At 28.5% G+C, this 26,590-nt stretch overlaps 2 protein-coding genes across 2 annotated transcripts in view; one reads left to right on the top strand and one right to left on the bottom strand.

The window, feature by feature from the left end:
- Positions 1 to 26,590, top strand: part of LOC105843157 (D(2) dopamine receptor) — an 81,063-nt gene that overhangs the window by 31,777 nt on the left and 22,696 nt on the right. Inside the window, exons 2-3 of the mRNA XM_065795591.1 lie at positions 406 to 539; positions 5,230 to 5,344. The gene's annotated coding sequence lies outside the window, so the exon portion shown is untranslated. The remainder of the gene's footprint in view (positions 1 to 405; positions 540 to 5,229; positions 5,345 to 26,590) is intronic.
- LOC136079598 (52 kDa repressor of the inhibitor of the protein kinase-like) lies at positions 19,053 to 22,206 on the bottom strand. Its single transcript, XM_065795596.1, has 2 exons — positions 21,977 to 22,206; positions 19,053 to 21,542 (listed from the first exon to the last, which is right to left on the bottom strand). Exon 2 carries the CDS (start codon positions 20,339 to 20,341, stop codon positions 19,241 to 19,243), a length of 1,101 nt encoding a protein of 366 aa, XP_065651668.1. The 5' UTR covers positions 20,342 to 21,542; positions 21,977 to 22,206; the 3' UTR covers positions 19,053 to 19,240.

Consider the following 26,590-nt stretch of genomic DNA (forward strand, 5'->3'; position numbering starts at 1 on the left):
TGCAGTGACAAAACTTACAACATCATTAAAAATTGGTGCAAAAGTCGTGCGGGAATAAGAGGTGGGGCATTAAGAGATTTAAGTCTAAAAATAAAAAAAGGTTTGAAAAAACTATGGAGGAATCTTTTTAGTTATAAAGAAAAAAAAAAGCAGTTTTTTAAAAAAGATATCCATTGATGCCGTTTTAGTTGACTTTCTGCAAGTTATAAACAACTTGCGATTGGATGGCAAGTTTTAAACAGCTTTTGATTAGATAATCAACTTGTGATTGGATAAACTATAATTAGTTAAGTTTATTCGACAAAATTTTTTTTACATAAAATATTAATATTCTTTTTTCTATATAATTTTAAAGAGTTCCATATTCATTATTTTTTTATTATCTAGTTCATTATTTTTTTAAAGAATGGGGCAGTTTTCATATAAAAAACAGTGAATCTTGGCAACGGGGTTCATCCTCTGTTAGTTGATCTTTATTAAAAAACAACTATCTGAAAATTTTATATGATGAATTCGTCATTGCATGAAATTTTTACAAGGTAAGGTTAATAATTCTGTTAATATTTATTAGAAATTTTATTTACTTATTATTGTTTTATTATTGTTATTTGCATTTATTATTATTTATGTTATTAGCTAAAAAAAAAAAAAAATCAAATCCAAGTATATATATATATATATATATATATATATATATATATATATATATATATATATATATATATATATATATATATATATATATATATATATATATATATATATATATATATATATATATATCACTCAAGTAATGTTTTTATAGTGTTTAAAATCACAAAGCTTCTTTACTTTAAGATGTAAATCAAGCGTACGGAGTTATCCGACTTTCCCCTATGCAGTTTTTTTGGGGATGCAATATAGTTTTTAAATGTGTATTGTTAATAAATGTAAAACAATAAAAATAATATTTAGTTTTAACAATTTAAATATACTAGTTTTTTAATTTTTTGTTTCGGTATTACTTTGAAAGCGTATCAGGGTCCCTTTGGAGGTTTGAGTTAAATTGCAATAGGCATATATCTTGAATTTTTCAAATTCTTTTGTTTTTAAAACTTTATTAATTTAAACATGTGATACCGTTTAAACCATTAAAAGGACCGATGCCCTTTATACTTTATTTTTTTTGCAATACAATTAGTTTAAAAAAAACGACAACTTATTCTTAAATTGACAATATGTAACTTAATTTAAATTTTTAAATTCTAAATCATGGTTTTGAAACCTGTGTCATATGTGTTATGTGTGATGCAAGTTCATAGAAGAACAGCTTGGAGTAAATAATGACATCAAACTGATGGGTTAAACTCTTAAAGTTTCCCCATACTCATCTTATGTTTTAATACAAAACGAACAAGCACACTTTCCACGATGAAACAGATAATCTAAATATGATGTTGATTAGTTTAAGTTAAGAAACAAAAAAAATAATTTAGTTTGCTAAATTTGAAAAGACATAAAGCGCTATATTAAAAAAAGCAAGTTTGTTCACACTAGAGCCTTTTTGGTTCTTTAGTTGAACCTTAAACTTCATAATATCAAACATATATATGACAGTCCTAATTGACCATTGGCCTACATCAATGCCAGTTCTCATAAGAGATTTTTTAAAAACTATATTTTTATGGTTGCATATTTCTTGAGATGTTTGAGTCATTTACATGTATAACATATTTTTTTTTTTTTTTAAAAAAAGTGGCTAAAATCTCTACCGGTAATTTTAAAGCAATCTACTAATTCTGCATTATAAAAAGATATAGTTGAAGTCTCTGTTATCCTGCAATAGGTCCATGTCACAGTATTTTTCTAGGTCCTTGGCTCTTTGTTACTTTTAGTATCCCTCCCAAGATAACTTAAAGAATAACAACATTCTTCAAACACAAGTTTTCTTTTAAATCTTAAAAATCTAAACTCTGCTATTAATTGAATATTTCACAGTTTTTTCTTTCTTATGAAAAAAAGTTTGTATAAAGTAAAATTATACTTGTAAATGACGATTGGAAACATCATTTTTTTAATAGGCTAATAAGTAATATTGATTGTGTCGCATAAAATTAAATACAATGTCTACTATTAACTGAATTGCATTTATTGATATAATAATTGTTGTAATTTAAATTAAAATGAAAAATAATACTTACTTGAGCAGAATTTTGTTCACACTTTTGTTATGATTGTTTTTTTTTATCTATCACTGTCTTGTACTTAAATAAGGTTCTTATATTTTTTAAATTGAAGTACTTTAAGAACTTTTTAAATTATATATATATATATATATATATATATATATATATATATATATATATATATATATATATATATATATATATATATATATATATATATATATATATATATATATATATTATATAGTACAGTGAAAATAATGAATAACCCGTATAAAAGTACAATAAAACTAAAACTTGGTACAGAGATCCAAAATCATGTCAAGAATTACCAAAAATAAATATGTCCCGTATTTGGGTCTAAAACAGGGCGCTTAATGAAAAATTAGTTTTATCAAAAATACCTATTTAATAGATCGTCGAAAAGATAGTCGAATTCAATGTAACAATTATATAAACAAAATATTATTTTGGGAAAACACTTTTATTGCAAAATCGTAAGATTCGAGAAAATTTGATTGCGTTGAAGTAACATATTTTAATGTGTTCAAAGAAAAATAATTTGTGTAGTGCTTACATTTTTAATATCTCAAAGTTAAATATAACTGAAATTGTTTGATTAATAATATTTTTATAAATATATTTTGCATAAATATACTGCAAGAATGGATAATGTATGTATGGAGTAATGTATTATATACTGCAAGAATAGAGAATGTATGTATGGAGTTATGTATTATATACTGCAAGAATGGAGAATGTATGTATGGAGTTATGTATTATATGTAAAGAAGATGTTCTTAGAGATTCTCTTTTGACTGTGCTGCTAAAGGGATTCACAACTTTAGCGAAAATAAGTAAAGATAAAGAATTAAATGATTTGCACAGGTACACATGTACTTGCATGTATTTTTAACATATATTTAATAATTTATTACATTAAATAAAAATAATAACAATTTTAATTTATCAAAATAATTTTTTTTTTGAAGCTGCTGTAGTAATAGCATTTTCAACTAACGAATAAAATCGCAGAGAGAGGGTTTAAAGATAGTGTTAGAAATCTACAAGTCTCAAGTTTACCTTTCAGTGCTACAGTGCATGGTGCAATGACTAAAATGTCTGTACGTCTTTCTTTTATTTGATTACGTGATCAAATAAAAGCACTCAACTCTTATCGCTTATTTTAACGAATACCGTTAAAATAAAATAGAGTTATTTGATACTATATTTTTACAAGAACACGGTAAAAAATATTAGAGTTTTTAAGATTGTCAGTGTTATATTGGAAGTATGAAAGGCTATTGTTCTTTATTTATGTTTGGTCTGGATGTGACATAACATCCGCAATATCTAGAAAAGGAAAAGTAAGCTTTTTTAACTTAGAGAAAAAGTCAAAGAATTTTCAGGTTATTGCGGAGTCTATAAGTGCTTATCGGGAAAATCATTCTAAAGCTAGTGAAAATTCAATAGAAATATTTAAAGAGTTGTATGGCGAAGTAATAATGAAACCCTAACAAAGCTTAGATTAGTTTTTAGGCGGTAAATTTTCAAACTTTTTCGGTAAATTTACCGGAAAATTTTCCGGTAAATTTTACCTTCGCAACACTAGTATGAAATAGACTTTTAGAGCCTAAAAAGATGCCTTCAACCGAATTAGCGTATTTCCATAGATTTCGTATGTATTTGTAAATTACTACCTGGAAGCTACTTGAAGGTAACATGAGCTCAAAGCTAGAAGAATGTGGTCAAAGAAATAAAAACGGAATTCTTTATCCTGTTACAGCTGAATCTATTATTAGTTATACGTTGTAAATGTAAAAATTCTGCAAAGAAACAATCTAGAAAATATCTTTGTACATATAGGAAACATGGAATTAAATGCATGGATGCTTGTGATTGCTGTCATGCAGAGGCTTGCAATAATGAATACGTGCATATGACTCCAAGTATCTTATAATATAAATTATACAATAGTAAAGATTAATTTATATGAACTTTGAGTATAACTTAAAAGGAAGTAACTTTCAAAATATGGTTTTTTAACATTTATTAATAAGCATTAAATTAACTTTTTAATGGTATGTTGGATGAGCATTTTCATTAAATTTAAATTTTTCCCTCTATGTCACCCGTTTTATGCCCAAATATACCTGTGACCTAAACGATGGGGCTTGTTTTCTAGTGACTTGGAGAAATATTGATTTTCTAGTGACTTGAGAAATTTTCTGGTGACTTGAGAAATATTTCTGAATAGTACCAAACTTGAGCTTTATTGTATTTTTAACGGGTTTAGGTCTTTTTTGACCTAACCCCACTGAACTACATCATTAATATATAATTTAAAAAGTTTTTAAATTATAACTCATAATAAATGATTATAGCATCAATTTATTTCAACTGATTTTAATTGTTTTAGTGATTGAAATTTATCAAATTGACAAAATCGTTCCGTTAAACTACGCAACTTTTCCATTTAGCTACTTTAAATAAGAAAACATTCTTACTCAATTTATTTGTCAAACATAAAAAAACTTAGCTTTTCAAAATCAATATTATTTTAATGCATACCCAACAATAATTGTTTTTCATTTTTTTTTTTTTTTTTACATTAAAATAAAACAACAAAAACTTTGATATTAAAATTATGTTAGTACATGCGTTACAATAAATGCGTATTCGCTGGACTCAGTGTCGTAAATTTGACGTTGTTTCGACATTATTTTGATGTTTGGTAGCGACTTGACGTTAAGATTTTAATATAACACTGAGTGTCGACTGGGTAACGCTGGGAACACACTATAAATTTTGTTGAGCAAACAATGCTATATTAATACAGCAACTTGTTTTGAACTGGCTTCGTAAAATAGAACATCCTTTAAATTGATTAAAATGTAAAAGATAAATCATTAAACTCAATGTTTCACCTTTTTTTTTTTGCATAAAAATCCGAAAAGTCGCTCTTTTATTCAAAGTTTTTTTAAAAGTTTTATTTGAATAAAATACCTCATTTGAATATTATTTGAATCTAAACATTTAATATTTTAAATATTATATTGAAAAGTTTATCGAAGATGCTCCAGGAGTGTTAAAATAAAAAAGTTAGCGAAAAGTTATGATGGGTGTTGGCGAAAGTGTTGAAACTATGTTGAGCTTGTAACAATCCTTGTAAAACTGTTGTAAGTTGTTTTCTTTTTTGTAAAACTGTTGCAAACGTTGTATACTTTTATAGTAATATCTAATAGAAGAAAATAGTTAAAAAACTTAAAATATGTCCACAGCATATTTTTTTTGATGCAAATAGTAAGGCTGATTTTAAGCATGTAATGATTATCAAATCGAATTTTTAATACAATAAGCGGATATTTAAGTTACTTAGATATACAATCCTGCAGTGGCAGATTCAGCATAGGGCGTGGGGGTAAGCTGCCCCCTGCGCTCCTAAGCCAGTCAACTAGCACCCCGAATAATATAATTTTCTCATTAAAAAATTCTGTGTTTATTTCAAACGGAAATAGAAAACTAGGTAACAACAAACCATCGTTTACATTGCTTTGAAAATTTATGCTTTACAATTTTCCCCACATTTATGGCAAAAAATAAAAAAAAGTTTTTGTTTTAAGAAAATATCTCTTATAATCTTAATGTACACAGTCAATGCATTTTTAACATAGTTCAGTGTATCAAAACTACTGTGACTATACAGTGACAGATGTTCATAAAACTACAATGACTTTGCAAGGGGTTAACAATTTTTTTTTTAAGGAGAAAAACACAAAATTATAAATTAACTAATTTTAACATTGTGGAGCAATTTAGAATTCTTTTTATGTGTTATAAAACATACTTGTGCCGGCCCTATGTGTATGCATTAATACATTCAGGAATGACGACTGAACTAAAAATAAAAGACATACATCTATTCTTAATCGAGAAATAGATGACATCATCTTTTCCAAACTTTTATATACTCTACAACATCGTCTTGACTCTTCCTTTTGCATCTGCTTATGATGTTTCAGTAGACTAAAGTAGAAGTTTCATTAGACTAAAGATTCTTGATAATCTTTAGTCTAATGAGACTTTTATATAACTTTTATATAACATTTTTTTTATATACAGACGTCACAAGTCCGCATGATAATCTTAAGACGTCCAACGAACTTTCTGTACCCCCTAGAAATAAAATCTCGCAGAAAAAAAATTGTATAAACAAGCACGAAACTAAATTTCTTTCTTAACGCTTGCATGTATTGTGTAGATATACTTTTGAATAATTGAACCATTGCGATAATTTTAAATGTTTTTTTGTTTTTTTTAATAATAATTGTTAACGAAAGTAAACTTAGCAAACTCAAATTTTAGATTGTTTAGTGTCTTAGATATACAGTTATGATAAAAATTAAAGCACGTAAAAGCATCGATAAAATATCTTTATCAAAAGTTTGATTCTCGAAAAAAAATGTTTCTGGGTGTTAAAGTACTCCCCAAACACCTGTCGCCCCCTCCCCGCACTAATTGAACTGAACCCTCTTCCCCAACTGTGCTAAACCTCAATCCACCATCGGAATCCTTGATAATGATACTTTGATAGATTGTAATGTAAAAATTTATGTGAAAAAAAGTGTTCACTGTCAAATATTTTTTAACTTTGCGAATACATTATGTTTTTTTTTTCTTTTTTTTAAGAACGTTCCATGAAAGTTGGTTTTTGTGCATTTACATATTTGATGCGCAATAAATTTGAATATTAAATTATTGCAAGAACATCCGATTATAATTATACTGTTTTACGTTATTTTGTTTACCAACAAGGCAAAACAGTAGAGCATTCAACATGTGTTCCTCTTTAAATTTTCCGTCAAATAAGAGATAACCTCAAAAAGATATCCTCGCAAGCAAAGAGTCTCAATAGAAAATTGTCTTTACTATTTTTAAAACGGACTTTTTTTTTAATTTAGCATTTTATTTTTTATTTTTATTTTTAGTTATTTCTTAGCAAGTAGGGACGTGTGTAAAAATTTGAAATTATTTATAAATTTGATTATTACATATCGTTGAAAATAGCTTTAAATTTGTATTGCAACGGTGAAAATTTCATAAAAAACGAATCATTCTACAAAATGTTAGGCACACTTAAGTGACACAACTTAATTACAAGAATTGCTTAAGAAAATTGGGACCAACTTTAATTTTGCGACAAATTTCACGTTCGGCTAACGGTAATTTTGTTATGGAACTTTATTGTTAGTTTGCGCAATATTTTGCTTTGGTTTCCATTTCTCGGTGTTTCTCATTTGGTTTCCAACTTCTCGGTGTAGTTTAAGCGATTTACAAATTATGCGAATTCTTTTATTTGGAATTAACATGGTTTTGTCAGCATATTATGTCCAATCAAGATCTTTAAATGTTATAAATTTTTTTGCTAAGAATTATTTAAAATTATAAGAATATTTGGAATTTTTACTAAGGAAATTTACAACTTTTGAGCCACTTCTGAGTTCTTTTTTTTAATTATTTTTAATTATGTTTTTGAAATACATTTTTATTCATTAATTTTTGTTGTTTTTCAAAAAAAATTTTTAATACATTGTATTTATTTAAAATCTTATTAAAATTTGGACAAGTGGTTGTGATTTATAAAAAAAAAAAAAAAAAAGAATCTACGGTCTGGGTTTTTTCGCTATAAACATTTATATTTTATGATACCGCAAAATTTATCATTTTAATTTTTTTTGTATTTTCATAATTCACAGACCTGGGTGCGGATTCACCAAACTTTTGTAACTCTTGCATAGCTCAACTAAGTTTACGGAAATTGTACGTTGTTTTCATGACTATTTGATATTAGCCAATGTTTTGCAGCATTTCCGTAAAGTTAGAGTTGCGCTGAACTTACGCTAAAACTTACGCAAAAAAAAACAACCAAGTTGATTTTTTTTTTGAATGAACCAAGTTTTCGTAATTTTATAAAACAAATTTTTTCTAATATTGAATTCATATAATTTCTAACTAATTTAAATTAGGGATTATTAATAATTAATATTTTTTAAAGCCTAATAAAATGGCAATAATACTTTTTTAAAACTCTGCTATAAAAACTAAATACTTTTTATTGAATATTTATTTAGTGAAAAATATAATTATAAAAAATAAGAAAAATAATTGTAAGTAGAAAAGAGGCAGGAAGGGGTTCAGAATTGATTATTCTACAGAGAGGTTATAAGGGGCAGATAAATTTTGACAATTGTTTAATAAGCAATTAATAAAAACTAAAAAAATTTTCATTTTTTTCAATTATAAATATCACGTAAATAGTATTTTTTTTAAATACAAATAGTTAAAAATTTGTATACTAATTTGACATAAGTATGAACATAAGTTTGGAGTTTGCATAATGCTTAAACAAGTCCTATACAAAACATCAAAAAAAATCCTTGTAACATTCAACAATTTGTTATCGCCTTCGATTTAAAAATAAAGTTTTAATTAGTGATCTTTGTACAATGCCAAGTCAAATTGGTTGACTTGTGTTAATTCAGCCTGAACATAGTGTGCATCATCTTCATCATTGTCCTCAAAGTTTATATCATCTGGAATTTCTAATCCTAAGCAATTGTAAAGGTTTTCCAGCAAATTGCACATAAAATATATTTTGCAATACATTGTTTGGTTGAGCAAATGTTAGGAGCACTGAAGTGCTCCTATCATATGCTATACAAATGCTCTCTTGTGATCTCCAATGGTTTTTGAGATGATCAAAGGATTGCGACACATCACTATCTACTTGAAGGGGAACTTTATTGAAATATATTTTTTCTGGTGTAGTTGATTAAATGGTGTAATCATGACTGCTAACAAGCAAAAAGGAAATCTGCATTAGGATATATTCCAATGTCTTTTTTAATTCAGAAATAGAAAAATAAAAACCTGTATCAAGGATACCTTTTGACAACATTTCTGAAAAAGGAAAAAAGCTATGTTTAAGTAAGTCGTCGATAAATCAACTTTTTCAAACTTCATTCGTAACAGTACCAATAACTCTTTGAAAACTTCCAGTTACTTTGAAAAAAAGCCTCATTGGTATTAGCTTTTTTGCTTCTGAAGAAACTGGGTTGCTCCTCAACTTGATTGGTGACAAATCATTGTTAATGTGTTGACTAACTCTATTTAGTTATATACAAATGAAATTTTTAAACACATTCTATATAGAGTAATGTGGTAGATTATTCCAGCTTACTGAATTATTCCAATTCTTGCTCAAAACTCAAAAAAAGGATGCGTTTTTAAATTATAACCGTTAGAAATGTTCCAAAAATAGTTGTTTTAACATTTCTAACGACTATATGTTTTGAATATATGTTTTGAACATTTGACTAATGTTTTGAACATTTCTAACGGCTATAATTTAAAAACGCATTATCGTTTTGAGTTTTGCGCAAGAATTGGTATAATTCAGTAAGCTGGAATAATCTACCACATATATCAATATTAATTTAAAATACCACATCATAATGCATATAGTTTAAATATATTAAGGTCCTATTTTATGCTGTTATATTTCAATTATAAGATAATAAATTTGATCATATGATGCAAAAATATAACAATAATATTATATTGTAATACACGATGTTTTATTACTATATTTATAATAATATAACATCTATATATTAAGATGTTATTAAGTTAATAAGTTGTTAAATTATTATGATGCATTTATACTTGTATTAATATCTATGATTATTGTTTACTTTATTATAATATATACAATTTATATACATAAATTGCATATATTATAATTTATAATAAAATTCTGTATCAATCTGACAATATATGAATCATAATAATATCACACCATTTCTAATATTTGTGATTTTAACGTTACGCCAAAGTTAAAGCAGCTCATGGCTAACGTAACTTTTCTTGCTTAAATTGAGCTGAACAAGTTTTTGAAAAGTTTGCTGAATACCATTTTAGTAACCATAGTCCCATTTCTCGTTTCTCGTGAGAAATGGGACTTCTCGTGAGAAACGAGAAATAGAAAATTCTCGCGAGAAGTAGAACGAGACTTAAATATTATATTATTTTCCAAATTAAAAATTATTGTAATTTACAAAATGCTTAATAATTTTTTTTTTTAATTAATTAATATTTTGACTCCGTGATTTTAATAAATCTAATTAAAAATTTAATTTGTTTTTGACAAAAACACATTAAATTTTTAATTAGATTTTTAATTAGATTTTTTAATTAGATCTTTTTTAAAAATCTAATTAAAAAATTTTAATTAGGTTTAAATATTTTTAATTAGATTTTAAATACAAAAACTTTTTGTATAAAATGGTGCACTTTCGACTTAATTTCATTAGTTTACCAGTGGAATTCAACTTGACACATATTGTTCATATTGAAAAGAAATATTCTTGCCTCATTTCAGCGATCAAAAATGTCACCAAGAAAAAACAAAATCTGGAGATATTTTCAAAAAACAAGTGACGGTGCTGAATGCAAGGTGTGCAAAAAGTCTTTGAAAACAAAAGATGGAAACACAAGCGGACTTCATCGTCACCTCGAAAAAAAACACAGCCAAGATTACGTTAAACATTCTGAAAAAACTGACGACTCTCTTCTTCCTCCTCCTAAGAAGAAACAACGAACCATGGTTGAAATGCTTGAAACAAAGCCCAAATATGACAAAAACAATTCCATTCAAAAACAGTTTGACTCTGGATTCTGGATTACTTTTGCACTGATCTGGCATCCTTTTCAGCAGTCGAAGGAAGAGGTTTCAAGAAATTGTTTGACATTGCAAACCCTAAACTGAGCCTTCATCACAGAACAACATATTCAAGAAAGCTTTCAATTCGGTCAAGAGAAGTTCAAGCTGGAATGAAGAGCATAATACCGGAGATTACGCCAAATCTAAAAAGTGCTGCATTTACTTTTGACCTTTGGACTTCTAGAGCTCAGGACAGCTACATCTCTTGGACTTTTCATGCTATTGACGAAAATTGGAGACTACATCACTGGACACCCCATGTCCCTAATTGAAGGAAAGCTGGATTCTTTCTTAGAAGAACTAAATTTGCCTGCTGATTCGCCAATGTACTGCGTGAACGACCAGGCAAAAAACATGAAACTTGCAGTCAAATTGTCAAAGCGCCTTGACCAATACTTGTGCAACAATCATATTTTGCAATGTGCAGTTCGATACTCATTTGGAATTACTGCTGGAATGGATGATGCGTTGCAAACATGCAAAAATTTGACTTCTTTAACTCACCAGTCATCAGTTGCAGCTGAGTTGCTTGAATCAGACGCTCAAGGAATCAATTTTAGACAGTTACGCCAATCTGTTGACACAAGATGGAATTAGTGAACTGGATTTGCATGGCTTCTGTCCTACATCTAAAGAGTGCAATTATCAGCTTATGTGCAAAGGAAGATACTTTTTCTTCAAAGACCATCAGTGCATCATAGTTGAAATCAATCGAGGGAGCAGTAGAAATTTTGACACTTAAAGAAGCTACAGAAACGTGGTCGGCTGAGTCTATTCCAACAATTAACACTGTCGCCGATTCTCTTTATTTAATCCATGACAAAATTGATCAATTTATTGAGACGGATGAAAAAAATGGCTACGGTATATGCAAAAAACTTGAAAAGCTGCGTTGAGAAAAGATTTCCTCTTTGTCACAATGGAATCTTATTGAGTGCTGCAGCAAACTACTTAAATCCTGCTTTAAAGGGACTTCACTTGAAGCTCTTCAAAAAATTTCAAACAACAAAAGAATGGTTAGTCTCACAGGTTAAGGATAATGTTGAGTGCCAACCTGTTGCCAGAGTCCTTTCAGCAGATTTGTCCCCTAATTCAAAACTGAAGTGCAAGTTAAACGTCAGACTTAAACACAAGAGCCAACATCTGAACTGAATCCTATTTTGAGCAAAATGTGCCAGTATGAATATCTCCCTGATGCCAAAAAAGACTTTCCGATTCTTGATTGGTGGAAATTGCATTCAAATACATTGCCAGAACTCTCTTCATTAGCTAGACAAAGTTTAGCTATTCCAGCAAGTTCAAATAAATCAGAGAGAGTTTTTAGCTCAGGTGGAAATGCCGTCCGATCATTCAGACACAACTTACACCCAGAAAAAGTAAAACAAATCATCTTAATCAGAGAAAACATTGTCTTGTTGGAAAAGTTTGGCAAAAAAATTTTGAATTAATATTTGAAAAAGTTGTTTACATTTGACCAATGTCATTTGTGTCTATTTGTCAAAACCATGTTTACATTTTTTTTTTTAAATTTGGATTTTAATAAATTTGTTTTCAAAAATTGTTAAATTTCTTATCTCGTCTCGTTCTCGGTCTCACGAGAAGTACTAACTTCTCGTCTCGGTCTCGTCTCAGTTTGAAAAAACCTAGTCTCGCTCATGGTTACATTTTAGCTTCGTGAATACCATTTTAGCTTGGTGAAGTTTTGTTAAACGCAACTGCACAAGTTTTGTGATTAAGAATTTCACTGTTTTGAACTTACGCCAAACTTACGCAAAAAAAAAGTTTGCTGAATATACTCCCTGATCATTTAACGGAAATATGTCGTAGTCAACAAAATATCATACAGACGTTATAGTATTTTAAAATTGCCTTAACTACACTGAGTAAGCTTATTTAAGTCGTAATATTAAAAATTAATATTGTTAATCAAAATAGTATAAATGTTAAAAAAAATTTTTTCAAAAGTATAAAAGTAACTTAGAGAAACTTATAGTTTCTATATTTGCAATATAGATCCACCAGGTCAAGGATTAGAGTACTTATCTGGCATCACCTGGATGCCAGCCAAGTAGTCTAATCCTTGAGCTGGTGCAACATAGAACTTAGTTATCCAGAGAGCAGTCAGAAGCTTACCAATTAAACCTAAAGCACATATTTGACGAATACCTAAAATTAAATAATCCATTATAAATATTGAAACAAAATTTTACGAAACTAATCACAGCTTAAAATCTAACCGGTCGCATATGAGAAGTCTTGGAACAGGCTACTTCTCAGTCCTCCACATAATGCTTCTCCAGATTACAGAAAACTCTGAAGTTTCTGGTAGTGATGGATCAAAACTTTTCATGTATGAAAAAGGATGTGCAGACGATTTCCCCTGTGGCCGGGTATTAGACCTCTGGGCAAGCAATTGCTGACCAAAAAGATAACAAAGCCTTTTAGGTCATCATTAAATTAAAAAAATTGAGGACTTGTTTTGAATCGCTTGTTTTCAAATTTTAAGCAAATCTGCTTAACAAGCTTGTTATATTCAGATTTAAAATCAAGATCATAATTTTATCAACAAAAACTAGATCAAGATAAAAACACAATTAATAGCTTATTTATGTATAAATAATAATATTCATTTAATAAATAGTCTGTTAAATATTGTTCGCAACTAGAGATAAAGTCTAGTCACTATTTGAAACACATCAGGCCGTTAAATCCTAAGCGAAAATGCAAAAAAGATTATTTTAGAGTAAGTATTAAGCAAGTAACTGCAGGACTGATTTCCGTATGTTTTTAACAATTAGGGTTTTTCTTGTATAACTTCGTATCTGAACCCGAAAAGAATCCAGTTACTTTAAGGAACACATACAGTTGTAAAAACGTAAGTGAGAAAGAAGCTATAATTTTATCGGAGTTAGTGTTAGTTAGACAATGATCAAAAAAGTTAGACAGGTGCCCAGTATAGAAGTATTCAGTGAAGAGGGTGAAATTCTAGTCACTGATCATTTATATCTCTTATGCTATATGAAATGTATATCATTTTAGCGCAGATATTCAATTTATATATAGTTTATATCTAAATTCCGTTTATACTGCTTTATTGAAAACATTCAATCAATACTTTATTAAGAAATTATAATTTGTTTATATTATATTTGTTTATTTTATGGTAGTAAAACTCTCTAAGTTTATATTAAATCATAATGTATATCCTTCTGGGAAAACATTTGTTAATATTTAGTTTATAATTAATTATAATTTTAACCGTATAAATGGAGCCATTCGATTTACGATCTATGCCATTTTAGCGGAGTAATTTGTTTCCTAAACCCGTAAACCATTTTAGTAGAATTTTTCGTTTTATGTATAGGTTTAATTTTTGTTCAAATTTTGATTTTCTTTTTAATTTAACATCATTTGGTGTCGTAGTAACATCTGATGAATAAAATCCACTGTTTCCTGAAATACCTGTTTTTTTCGAAAAATTTCAATCAATTTAGAGCACTCTGGACGAACAAGAGATTGTTGTTCAGGAGTTCTTTTTGGAGCCTTAATTTTTTTATGATAATGAATGATGTCTTCTGCTTTATCGTTTTGCATATGTATGATTGATTGACAATGAATTTTTTAGCAAGAGAACGTTGACTGATTCCATGTTGATGGTCGATTTTTTTTTCCAATTGTTTGATCTTCTTTTTTGTCGTCTTAACTGCTTTCTGTTGTTGTCTTTTCGTTTTAGAATATTGTAGAGCGTAGATTTTGGAATAATTTCTATCATAAAATGTTTTACAATTGCGTTTTTGGAAAGTTCTGGGTTAATTTCAATAAACTCGTACACTCGCTTTCTTACGTCATCTTGTTTCGAAGTAACTTTTTTCATCATTTCAAATTTGTTGCATAAAATTAATGAGTTTTGTAGAGAATTTAATTCTCTACAAAATGGCGTGCGAGCCAATCAAAATTGATAAATTTACGCGGAGAAAAAATTGGCGGGAAGTTTGTCCAGATTTTTTGGAATCACATGTTATGCAGCTTTATAGCAAAAATATTTGTTTTACATTTAGTTTATATTCACAGACAGCGATAAACAGAATAAATCTGTGTACCACCAAGCAACACGAACTCGTCAGTCTCAGACGAAAAATAGTAAACACCCAATTAAAGCTATAAGAATCCATAAGATAAGTACAAAATTTACGATTACTTCATATCTAAATTACTTTAATTGTATAAATTTCTTTACTGCTTAAAAAATTTACAAAAACCAAAACAACTGTTAATAACTGCCACCGTTGTGATAAATAATATTTATTTATCTTTACTATCCTTGTAACGTAGTTTATTGAGCTGAACAAAAATGTTTGCTGCAATGCAGTCTCTACCAAAAAGCTTCCCTTTTGAAGTTTCCAAGGCTTTTATTGATGATTTGCTAGCACTTTTGATTGTATCTAATGGAGGAATGTAATAGTTTAGTTCATTTAATCATTTCCTCAATAAAGTGTTTAACTTTATTACTGTTGCATAGTTCACTGCCACTCTATCACTCATTGTATGGGATATCTTGCCAATAATACTGTTTCGTACGTCAGTGTATTGTTTTTGATAATAGTCACTATACAACTTAGCAAGATTATCCAAAAAACCTCGTAATATAATCATAAGCCCTACCTCCAGCAAGTTGATCAATAGCTACAGCCATACACAAAGATTATGTTGCTAAGTGCACAACATTGACATGACCACCCTCCTGAGTTGTAGCTTTATGAAGAAGCTGTGGCACACTGTGTGTGAGAACTTGACATGCCAGCATCTCATAGATTATTGACCTAATATCTGATGAATATACTTTTTTATACCGGATGTTTTTATTGAATTTTTGGTTCATTGGCTCTATCTTTTCCTGTAATATAACTATGTCATTCTGCGAGGCATTGTACTCCACTTTTTTTTCAGCAAGTTGTTGGCATAAGATGGCTTTTTCATAAGAAAAGTTTAATTGGGCTAATTCCGGTTGTTTTTTTAAATGGAAATTTGCTATATGAAGCTTATTCAACTTTAAGTTTAAACGCTGGGCTTTTAACTTATTACGCAAATTTCGGATTGTTTTGTCCTTGCGAGAAATGATCTCATTGAGAAGCTTAGATCTGGGTCTTGCTCTAATCTTTTACCTTAACTCCTTTACATCTTTTTTATGCTTTCAATTTTTGGTAGCAATTTCACTTTTTAAAATGCTTTATCTTTGTTTGAGAAGTTTTTTTCTGGAAGTCAACTCGTCGGTTTTTAATCTGGATAACAATGGCTTTGAATCAGATAATGAAAAAAAACTATTATGTCCAGGAGATGAAACAACTATTGAAGATAAAGTGCTATTTAAAGTTAAGGTTGATTCCAATGACAATGCCACTGGCAATGTTGTTATTTGACATAAAAAAGGCTTATTACAAAAATCAACAAACTTTTTAGAATCTCTTAAAAAATTGCATGCCCATTTTTTTGGTTCATTAACGAGAGAGAAAATTTTTATATTTACTGATTTTAAAACTAAATAGCTTATTAACCTGCTCTGTAACTTTGTATGATTCATTGTTGCTTATAAATATAAACAGTATATGCCCATTTTTAATTTGAATATTTGTTGAATTTAAAGAAGACAATTTAATGTTAGATGCTACATGTTCTTTTGCTGCTCCACGAAAAACACAAATATTTCTTTTGGGTCCCATTAATGTTTAAAATGCTACATACATTTATTTCTGAAATGAAAAAAATATTTTAGAGTAAATAATTTTGGAAAAAAAAATCATGTTTTTTTTTTTTTTTAAAAAAAATTTATTAAAAAAAGTATTTGTAACCCCCCCCCCCATCCCTCCTTCCTATTATAATTCGGAAAAGCAAAAAATTAGGTACTTATTCTGCTACAAAAAATTAAGTATCTGCTACATAATCTTTTTCTATGAAATTTGGCATGACGTAGAAAATAAGTTTTAAAACTTTTCTCAATAGGTTCAAAAATGTTTTCAACATACCTTTAATATCAATTTGATGTCTGATCCAGGGCCGTAGAAACAAAAATTATATTAAAGGGGCAGTACTACCCAGAAATAGTTTTAAGGATTTTTTTTTTTTTTTTAAGTCATTTTTTAGTCAATTTTTTCAAAATTATCTATTTAAAAAATTATTGAGGGGGAAAATGCCCCTGCTGCCCACCCGGTTGCTACGGGCCTGTGATCAACAACAAAGTTTTTAAGAACAGTTAATTAACAATAAAAGCAATTGTAAGTGCAAAATAAAAACAATGCAAAAATGAAGTTTAACACTTCTACTTTAAAAAAAAAAGTCTATTTTGATATAAAATTCTAAAAAACAACACAACAAAATACATCCTTACAACTTACAAAATACATCCTTTCCTTTTTTTTTATTTTATTTTTTAACTTGATTACATATGGTGTATGAAAATGTATAAATCAACTTTTTTTTTAAAAGAATGCATTTTCCAATGCGAAGACTAGCATTTTAGGAAAAAGGCACCATAATCAACCGAAGCAAAAAACAAAAACAACAACAACAAATGTTGTCAAAAGTTTAGGGTTAATTATTTGGGGTGTCTTAACTTTAAATTTTTAACCACTCCCTAACAGACCTAAGCCCAAGTATAGTTAGTGAACCCTTTTTTAAAGAAGTTATCAGACGATAAACTAAACTTTTTGCACCTTAGTCAATTGATCTGAATTAAAAAATCGTAACGTGACTCAGCAAGATTGTTTTCGCATTGACTTACTTTTCGCAAGTGACCCAGCAAAGAAAGATTTTAATACAAATGTCAAAAGCTCACAAAGTTCAAGTATTTTGAATGCTATTTTAGACACTGTTTACTATTACTCGCTATTTCAGACACTGTTTACTCGCTATTTCAGACACTGTTTACTCGCTATTTCAGACACTGTTTACTCGCTATTTCAGACCTGAGATGAAAACAGAATTAAAAGAGTTGCAGACTTCACCAATTTGATTTTGTAGTTTTTTCTCGCAATCAACAAACCAATAAACAGATAAATTAAATCAATAAACGATAATCTTTTCTCCTAACTAAAACTCTGCTATTTACAAATTTTTCCTCAATATATATATACTCTATGCTTTTCCTAAAATATCCTTCAAAACACCGTCATAAATCACCGCAAAAACATATTTACAATTATTATTGGTAAAAACTATTAAAGCTATTAAATCTCTAACCTCATTAAATGTTCTAGAACTTTCCGGAATTACAGATTTCATTGCAAACAAAGCATTTTATGTAAATAAAATACTTGTCCAATAAAACTTTATAAAATTAAAAATAAAAAACTACTTTATATTTTTAAAAAGCTTTAAAATAATATTTAAAAACATATATATAAATAGCCATATCATATAATCTATCAAATATGTTCAAAGTTTGATAACATTTTACAGAACAAAAAAATTTGGCAATATATACAGAGTAAAAAAATACTGCATTTTTGACGTGGCTAGATTGTTTTGACTAGGGTTGAAAATTGTTTGCCGCAATAAACCTATATAGTTTTATAAAATTCATTTCTCTTTTTCAAAAATATGCGTTTTATCATCGTGTATTTGGGTATTCTTTAAATATTTCTACCAAAAATATAAAATAATAAAGACCCACAAGCGAAAAATTCACATCTTTTAGTCAACTTTTTAAAACCAAGTTTATGAATTTAAGAATCGCGCATTTTTTAAAAAAGCAATTAAACGCTCAAATAGTTATGTTACTTTGTTACTTAAAATTGTAACTTAAAATTGTTACTTAGAATTGTTACTTAAAACTGATACTTAAAATTGATACTTAAAATTGTTACTTAAAATTGCTATTTTAAATTGTTCTTTAAATTGTTATATGTAACGTATTACTTTTGTGTAACAACAAAAAGTAGATGTTTTCCAAGTTTGCTTGTCTTTTGAGCTTGTGTATAACATTTCTAGCTTTTTTTTATTTCTCTCAACTACGATGAAAAATATTCGCAAGATACAAAATATAAAATCATTTTTCAGACCCGTACGCAAGATTTTTGGTGGAAGGGTGCGAAATTTTAAAAAGTGGACCATTTTTACAACATATCAAATATATTGCTTCCAAAATAATACACAAAAATAAACTTTATAATGACACAAAAGCTTAATAAGCACCGACACTGAATTTGTGTGAAGTCAAATAATTTCAGTCAAAACAGAGAGTCTTTCTTGCTTCATACTTGCTCTCGAATATGTATGGAGCCTGCGCAACGCACTAGCACTACGTTTGCATTGTCGCTGAGATTGAATAATAAATTTTTAGAAGAGTGAAAATGTTTAGGAATATCTCTTCGTCGCATTCTTTTAATACTTGCGCTGCAGTTGAAGGACATTCTTCCGGAGGTTTGTTTTGGAAACGATGCTTCCATCGAAGCAACTCTTGGGGAAACAAATCAGCAGATGGTAAGTCTTCTGCATAAAATTCGACAACATTTTGAAGAGATGCTCCTCCCTCTACACAGAGAGTAGATGGTACAAGCCCCAAAAGTTTAGAGGAGAGGATAGAAAGGTCAGAAAATTGACTCTCCAACTCTGAGCTTATGTGGTTAAGGAATGGAATGGCGAGGTTTCGTTGGTAATACTCACCAGGATTAATCGCAGGAGCATTGTTGCGCATTATTTGACGTCCAACAGTCCTTGGCTTTGTTGGTTCGGTGTTGACAGAATATGCCATTCGTTCGGGTTGGGTGTAGACACGCGAAAATTCTTCATCCATGTTTCTTAAAATGTCTTTATAAACAGATTTTACCTCAGCAATTTCATGGTATGCCATGATAATATCCACAGTGCGGCCTTGTAATTTTACAGTTATTCCTTCCAAATGTGACAGGAATTGGTACATAGTCAAGAAACTTATAATAAAGTCAAAAGACGTAAGACTTGTCAGCAGTGAATTGGCATTGTCTCTGGATGTTGTATCCCATGTAACATTAGTGAAATCTTCTCCGCACGCATCTTTGTTCGCACCATACGCAATATATTCCAGAGCGATAACTACGTAGCAGTATACTTGATAAAAATGTCTGTATGAGTCATGCCGTGAAGACCACCTTGTTCTACATAGATCAATGAGACCTTCTCTGGGTTTGGAAATGTCTGGTAATGCCTTCATGATGATTGATTGCAGAAGACTCTCGCGCTTTGGACTGGCAAAGAAAAACAGACAACAGTTCTTCAGTTTGGCAATGGTATTTCTTGTATTTGGAAGAGAACACGAATGGGCTATAACAAGATTAAGGCAATGTCCACTGCAGTGGATATATACAGCCTTTGAAGACTCATTCTTTATCTTTCTCTGAACACCTACATTATCACTGGACATATTAGCAGCTCCATCGTATCCTTGACCACGAATGTTTTGTAATCGAGATTGACGTTTTGCAGAAATTGAATCATGGTGCTAGCAATGACTTCTCCGGTGATTCTTGGAATATGGAGAAAAGATAAAAATTCTTCACGAATGTCTTTGTTTTGATCAACAAATCTAATGCAAAATGCAAGTACCTCACAATTATGGCTGGTCACCTCGTCTGCAAGAATAATGTAGAACGTAGCAGCTTTTATTTCTTTAACCAAGCCACTACGGATGATACCGTATTCAATAATTGTTATAATTTCGTTTTGAATAGGCGGAGAGAGTATTTCGCATTTCGATTACTGATACCAATATGGGAAAGATGCTGATGTAGGGCTTCATCATGTTTCGCAATAATTTGGAGCGCTGCCAAAAAGTTGCCCGGGTTGTATTTTATCGAATTATCAGATGCCGACAATGTTTCTTGATCACCTCTCAGAGCAATGCACTATCTTCCGCAGAAAAGGATTGCCTCAGCTATTTTTTTTACAATGTGTCGATTCCCTTCTATGTTAATCTTTCATTTTTCATCAAAACGAGTTTCAATGTTTTCATTTGGCTTCTTGATTGAATTACAAAACTTATGAAACGCGGTAAATGGTTTATTTACAAATATTTTCAAATTCTGTCTTTTGGAGATAGGAATCATTAACGAACAATGGATAGGTATTGCGCCATACCTACAGTATGCGCCATTCAATAATGGACTGTAGACCATCCATTTGTAATCCGTCAAGTATCTTGCCTTGAATTGACGCTGACACTGTGACGGAAAAATATATTCTATAGGTGGCTTGAAGTGATTATTCAAGAGAAAGAACTTTTGACTATCATCGAGTGTCCTCATGACCATACTCAAATCTTCATAATTCATTGTAGCATTCAATATTTTACCAACATCATTGGTGAAAGCGAGAGGTTCAGAATCTGATTGTTTGGTAGTACAAGATATTTTAGCGGGAGGACTATCAATAGAATCATGCTGTTTAGAAATTGCGGTATTAGTATTTGGTGCATTTTCATAGAGAAATTCATTATGATTTTCAGTTTGTTTTTTTGTACACCATCCATCTAGAGATTGACAAGTTTTAGCTGCTGATATTCGTTTTCTTTCATTTTGCTCTTTGCGCCCCATAGTATATGAAGAGTGACTGAGTATGGTCAATTTCTCATAATAATAAATATGCAAATTTAAAAAAAAATAAGTTATAAATATATCATATACTAATAATAGCAATGTAAATATAAAAATGAAAATATATTATCAGATAAAAATTTGTGCAACACCAGTAATTTTAGAAAAAATGTGGATGTACAGGATATATATATATATATATATATATATATATATATATATATATATATTATATATATATATATATATATATATATATATATATATATATATATATATATATATATATATATATATATATATATATATATATATATATATATATATATATATATATATATCATACACAATAACGTAAAAAACAATTTAAAGCACCATAAAATATTAGTTATCATTGTGTCCAACAATCACATACATAATAATAAACAATGAAAATATACGGAATAAATAAAAAAAGGACATCTTACTATATTGGATGAGAAATAATTGATGTGGTAATCGAAACGTATAATATTAAAAGTGTAATATATAAAGAGAAATTAAAGAAAACAAATTAATTAATTTACGATAGCATCTGGTTGCGGTAATAAGCACTAAAAACAAACTTATTGTCAAGAATAATAGTACGAACGTTAATGAAGACATTATAGTGTTCATAACGACAAGACTTAGCGACGTTAAAAGTGTATAGTACTTTAGAATAGAAAAATCTAATCAAAATGAAACGAAAAACGTATGCTGTATGCGGTTAAAGGTGCAATTTTTCCTATAAAAAATTTAATACTATATAAAACGTGGACCTTTCGAAAATTGTGGGGGGGGGGGGGTTGCGTACGCACCCTACGCACCCTATGCAACCCTTCCCCCTCCCTGCGTACGGGCCTGATTTTTAGATTAACAATTTTTATAGTGTATAATTTTTGTAGAGTGTGTTAAAGAAACAAAGATTTTTATATGTTAAGATTGCATAAATAAATCTTTAAAATTATAGGAAGACTTTTATGTATAAAGGTAACATTTTTACGTATAAACGGTACACGTTATAAATGTTAAAAGGTGTTATAAATAGCTGTGTTAGATTAAAGTAAGTTATCTAAAAATGACATTAGAAAACAAATTTGATTTGAATGTTCAGTAAAATAATAATAAATTAATTTCAGGCGCAGATCCAGCATTTTTTGATGTTTGAGATAATTTTCCTTTTTTGATGTTTGAATTAACTTCCTGACATGGAACAAACTCCGAAAATTTATAACTTTATATTTATGTCAAATACGAATGCTTTGCAAAAAATTGCGATAATTGGAGTCTGGAATCAAAAATGTCCTAAAATTTTGGCCACAACTGCTCCAAATAAGAGAGCAACAAGTTGATAAAATATTATTTGCACTATTCTTAAATAAAATTATATTCATCGATAAATTCTAAATTTCAAACATTAACCTCTTAGTGTTCAAAAATTATAACAATTCAAAGTTTGAACCCTCCCTCAAAATGAGGGGTTACAAATTTTATTACGTCATAACTTTTGAAGGCTATGATATTATTTTATAAAATTTAGAATTTATCGATGAGTATAATTTTATTTAAGTATAGTACAAAAAATGTTATCAACTTGCTGTTCTCTTGTTTGGGACAGTCGTGGCCAAAATTTTAGGGCTTTTTTTTCCCAGATTTCAATCATCGCAATTTTTTGCGAAAACATGTTGACATAAGTATAAATATATAATTATTTGGAATTTGTTACATGTCTGGAACTTAGCTACCTCGAACATTAAAAAATGCTAGATCCGTCCCTGAATTTACTTGGTAGGATACTTATAAAACACAGACACACACGCACAAATTCCCCACTTGGCAGTAATGGTTGCAAAATACGGTATACATTTAAACCATTTTAAATTATAGCATTATTTTTTAAGTTTATAAAGTAAAAAGTACCCTTGCAAAGTTGAGGCGAGTGAGACACAAATCTCAAGCACTTATTTAAAGATAGCGGCAAAATTTAGAGCCTCGAAATGATTAGTTCTTTATTCTTATTGCGAACTATATTTTAAAAAAGTTCAAACTTGGAAAATAAAATTTCTTTATATTTTGCTTTTCATTAACCAATTACGTCTTAAAATCAACAAAAAGTTGTAAAATACTGTAAATATTCAATCAAGTCTTTTTATATAAAGTTTTACAGATTTTTCAGACATTGAAAAATGCCCCATTTCCCTTAGGGATAGGGAAGCAAGTTATGCTTTGCCTTAAACAAAGGTTGCTACGGCAACTAATATCAATATGCTTAGCAAATAACAGGATAAAACAGTTTTAGAAAGTTTGAAAAACAAATTAACATAGTTGCTACTTACAGTTATAACAAAAAAACTGAACAAAAAACAAAAAAATGTGTTTTTCAAAAAAGGCGTTTTAAAATTATTATAATCTGCTTCACAATATTTTACCATAAAATTGTCTTTAACAAATGCCTATTTATAACAAAAAATTGTACCCATTTACAACAAAATAACTTTGACATAAACTTTTTATTAGTTTCTTGTAGTTTTGAAATATTGCCATTTTTTTTTTTTTTCTATTTAAAAAAAGGTATATATAAGATTTTATTAGGGACCTTTAAAACGCTGCTATTAATTAATGGTTCAATGTTCTCCTGGCAAGGTTGGATCTAGCATTTATTGGTCATTAAGATTATATTTAATGTCAAATAAAAAAGCTTTGCAAAAAATTGTGATGATCCTGGAAACCAAAAAGCCAAAAATTTTTGCCCCTTTCCCTCCTGCCCTAAACGTAAAAGAAACAAGATGATAAAATATTTTTTATAATATTCTCAACTAAACTTATATTTATCAATAAATATTAAGTTTCATAGTATAATATATGAGCGTTCAAAAGTTATGACCATATAAAATTTGTGACCCTCTCAAACTGAGGGGGTTTAAATTAGGTTCTTTGAGATAGCTTCCATTAGGGCTGTAAATCCGGGCTCGTGTTCGTGAACGGCTCGGTGATCGGCTCGACAAGAGCTCGTTCATGTTCGGCTCGAATGGTAAACGAGCCTGGCTTGAACAAAAAATTAGGCTCGTTTATTAAACGAGCCGAGCTTGAACATCATAGGCTCGTTCATATAGGCTCGATTAAAGCTCGAATATATATATATATATATATATATATATATATATATATATATATATATATATTCATTTATATTATAATAATATATATGTAATAAATAAAATTGTGATATTATATATATTAATATATAATAAAAATTATTTACAGACGAGCCTTTAACAAACAATTTTTTTTTACTAAACGAGCTTTAAACTAACAGGTTACAATAATTATTTCGAGTTTTAAACCGGTCGAGCTCGAGCAACATGTTAAACGAGTCGAGCCCAAACAGTATTAATCCTTAACGAGCCAAGCTCGAACAAAGAATCTCATGTTCGAAACGAGCTCGAGCCGAGCCTGAACACTCTTAATATGTAAACGAGCCAAGCCGAGCCCTGGCAAGCTTGGCTCGTTCGGCTCAATTTACAGGCCTAGCTTCCATGTCTGGAAGTTATCTCAAAGACAAAAAAAGCTGGATCCGCCTCCTACACTGATTAGTTCAGTGTAGGAAACTATAAACAATACTGGAAAGCCATTTACATCACCATTTATTTAATAAATAATTTTATTTAACTATTTTTTGAAATAAATAAGGATCTATTTGAACCTTTAAATTGATATGCAATTTATCTTTGTTATATAATATATATGTATATGTATGTATATATATATATATATATATATATATATATATATATATATATATATATATATATATATATATATATATATATGTATATATATATATATATATATATAATATATATATATATATATATATATATATATATATATATATATATATATATATATATATATATATATATATATATATATATATATATATATATATATATATATATTAGAGATGTGCCGGAACCAGTTTATGCTGAGTCCACGAAGTTGATAGAGTTAAAATTAACTCTATCAACTTCGAAAAATTCTTTTACACACAAAAAGGAGCTATTCAAATATCCGTGTAAATCAGTTTCCTTTTTGCAATATATTATGATTGTTTTGCAAAAGTATATTTTAAAATATGTTTTAAGTGAGACACATCTATATTGAGTAAATAGGGCTTTGTGGTTATTAACCCCATAACACTCATAGATTTATAACAAGAAGTTTATTGGTTGAATTTTAAACTAAAAGCAATCCTGTTTACAATATTTCGACACAATTTAAAGTACGACTAAAGCACGACTATGGTTGCTTTTTATTAAAAAAAATTTTCAAGATACCCGGTGCCGGGTACTGAAACAAATGGCCGATTCCAGGTACCCGGTAAAACAACCAAATTACCGGGTCCCCGGCACATCACTAATATATATATATATATATATATATATATATATATATATATATATATATATATATATATATATATATATATATATATATATATATATATATATTTATATATACATATATATATATATATATATATATATATATATATATATATATATATATATATATTATATATATATATGTATATATATATATATATATATATATATATATATATATATATATATATATATATATTTATATATACATATATATATATATATTATATATATATATGTATATATATATATATATATATATATATATATATATATATATATATATATATATATATATATATATATATATATATATATATATATATATATTGATGCTTTAAAAATGATTGATTAAAAAAGTAGCTATGCTAGAAACCAACATTTAAAGAGTCGGCCTAAAAGCTTTAAATTTCAAACTAGACATGTCGTGAAGCACAAAATTAAAAAAAAAGAAATGATTAAGTTTATTCTGTGTGTGTTTTATGTTGATTTTTTAAAACTTTCCGCTTGCAAAACGATATTTATATGACGTCATTTAAAATACACAAATTAAAATTAAAAAGTTAAAAAAATTTTAGATAATGGAATTTTTTGCATAATGCTTTTTCTTTTTAA

Source organism: Hydra vulgaris, chromosome 04 (assembly GCF_038396675.1).
Source record: "Hydra vulgaris chromosome 04, alternate assembly HydraT2T_AEP".
NCBI classification, from domain to species: Eukaryota; Metazoa; Cnidaria; class Hydrozoa; order Anthoathecata; family Hydridae; genus Hydra; species Hydra vulgaris.

What these genes read in the sequence shown, in the direction of transcription:
- LOC136079598 (XM_065795596.1), bottom strand. Translation starts at nt 20,341, where the DNA reads ATGTCCAGTGATAATGTAGGTGTTCAGAGAAAGATAAAGAATGAGTCT.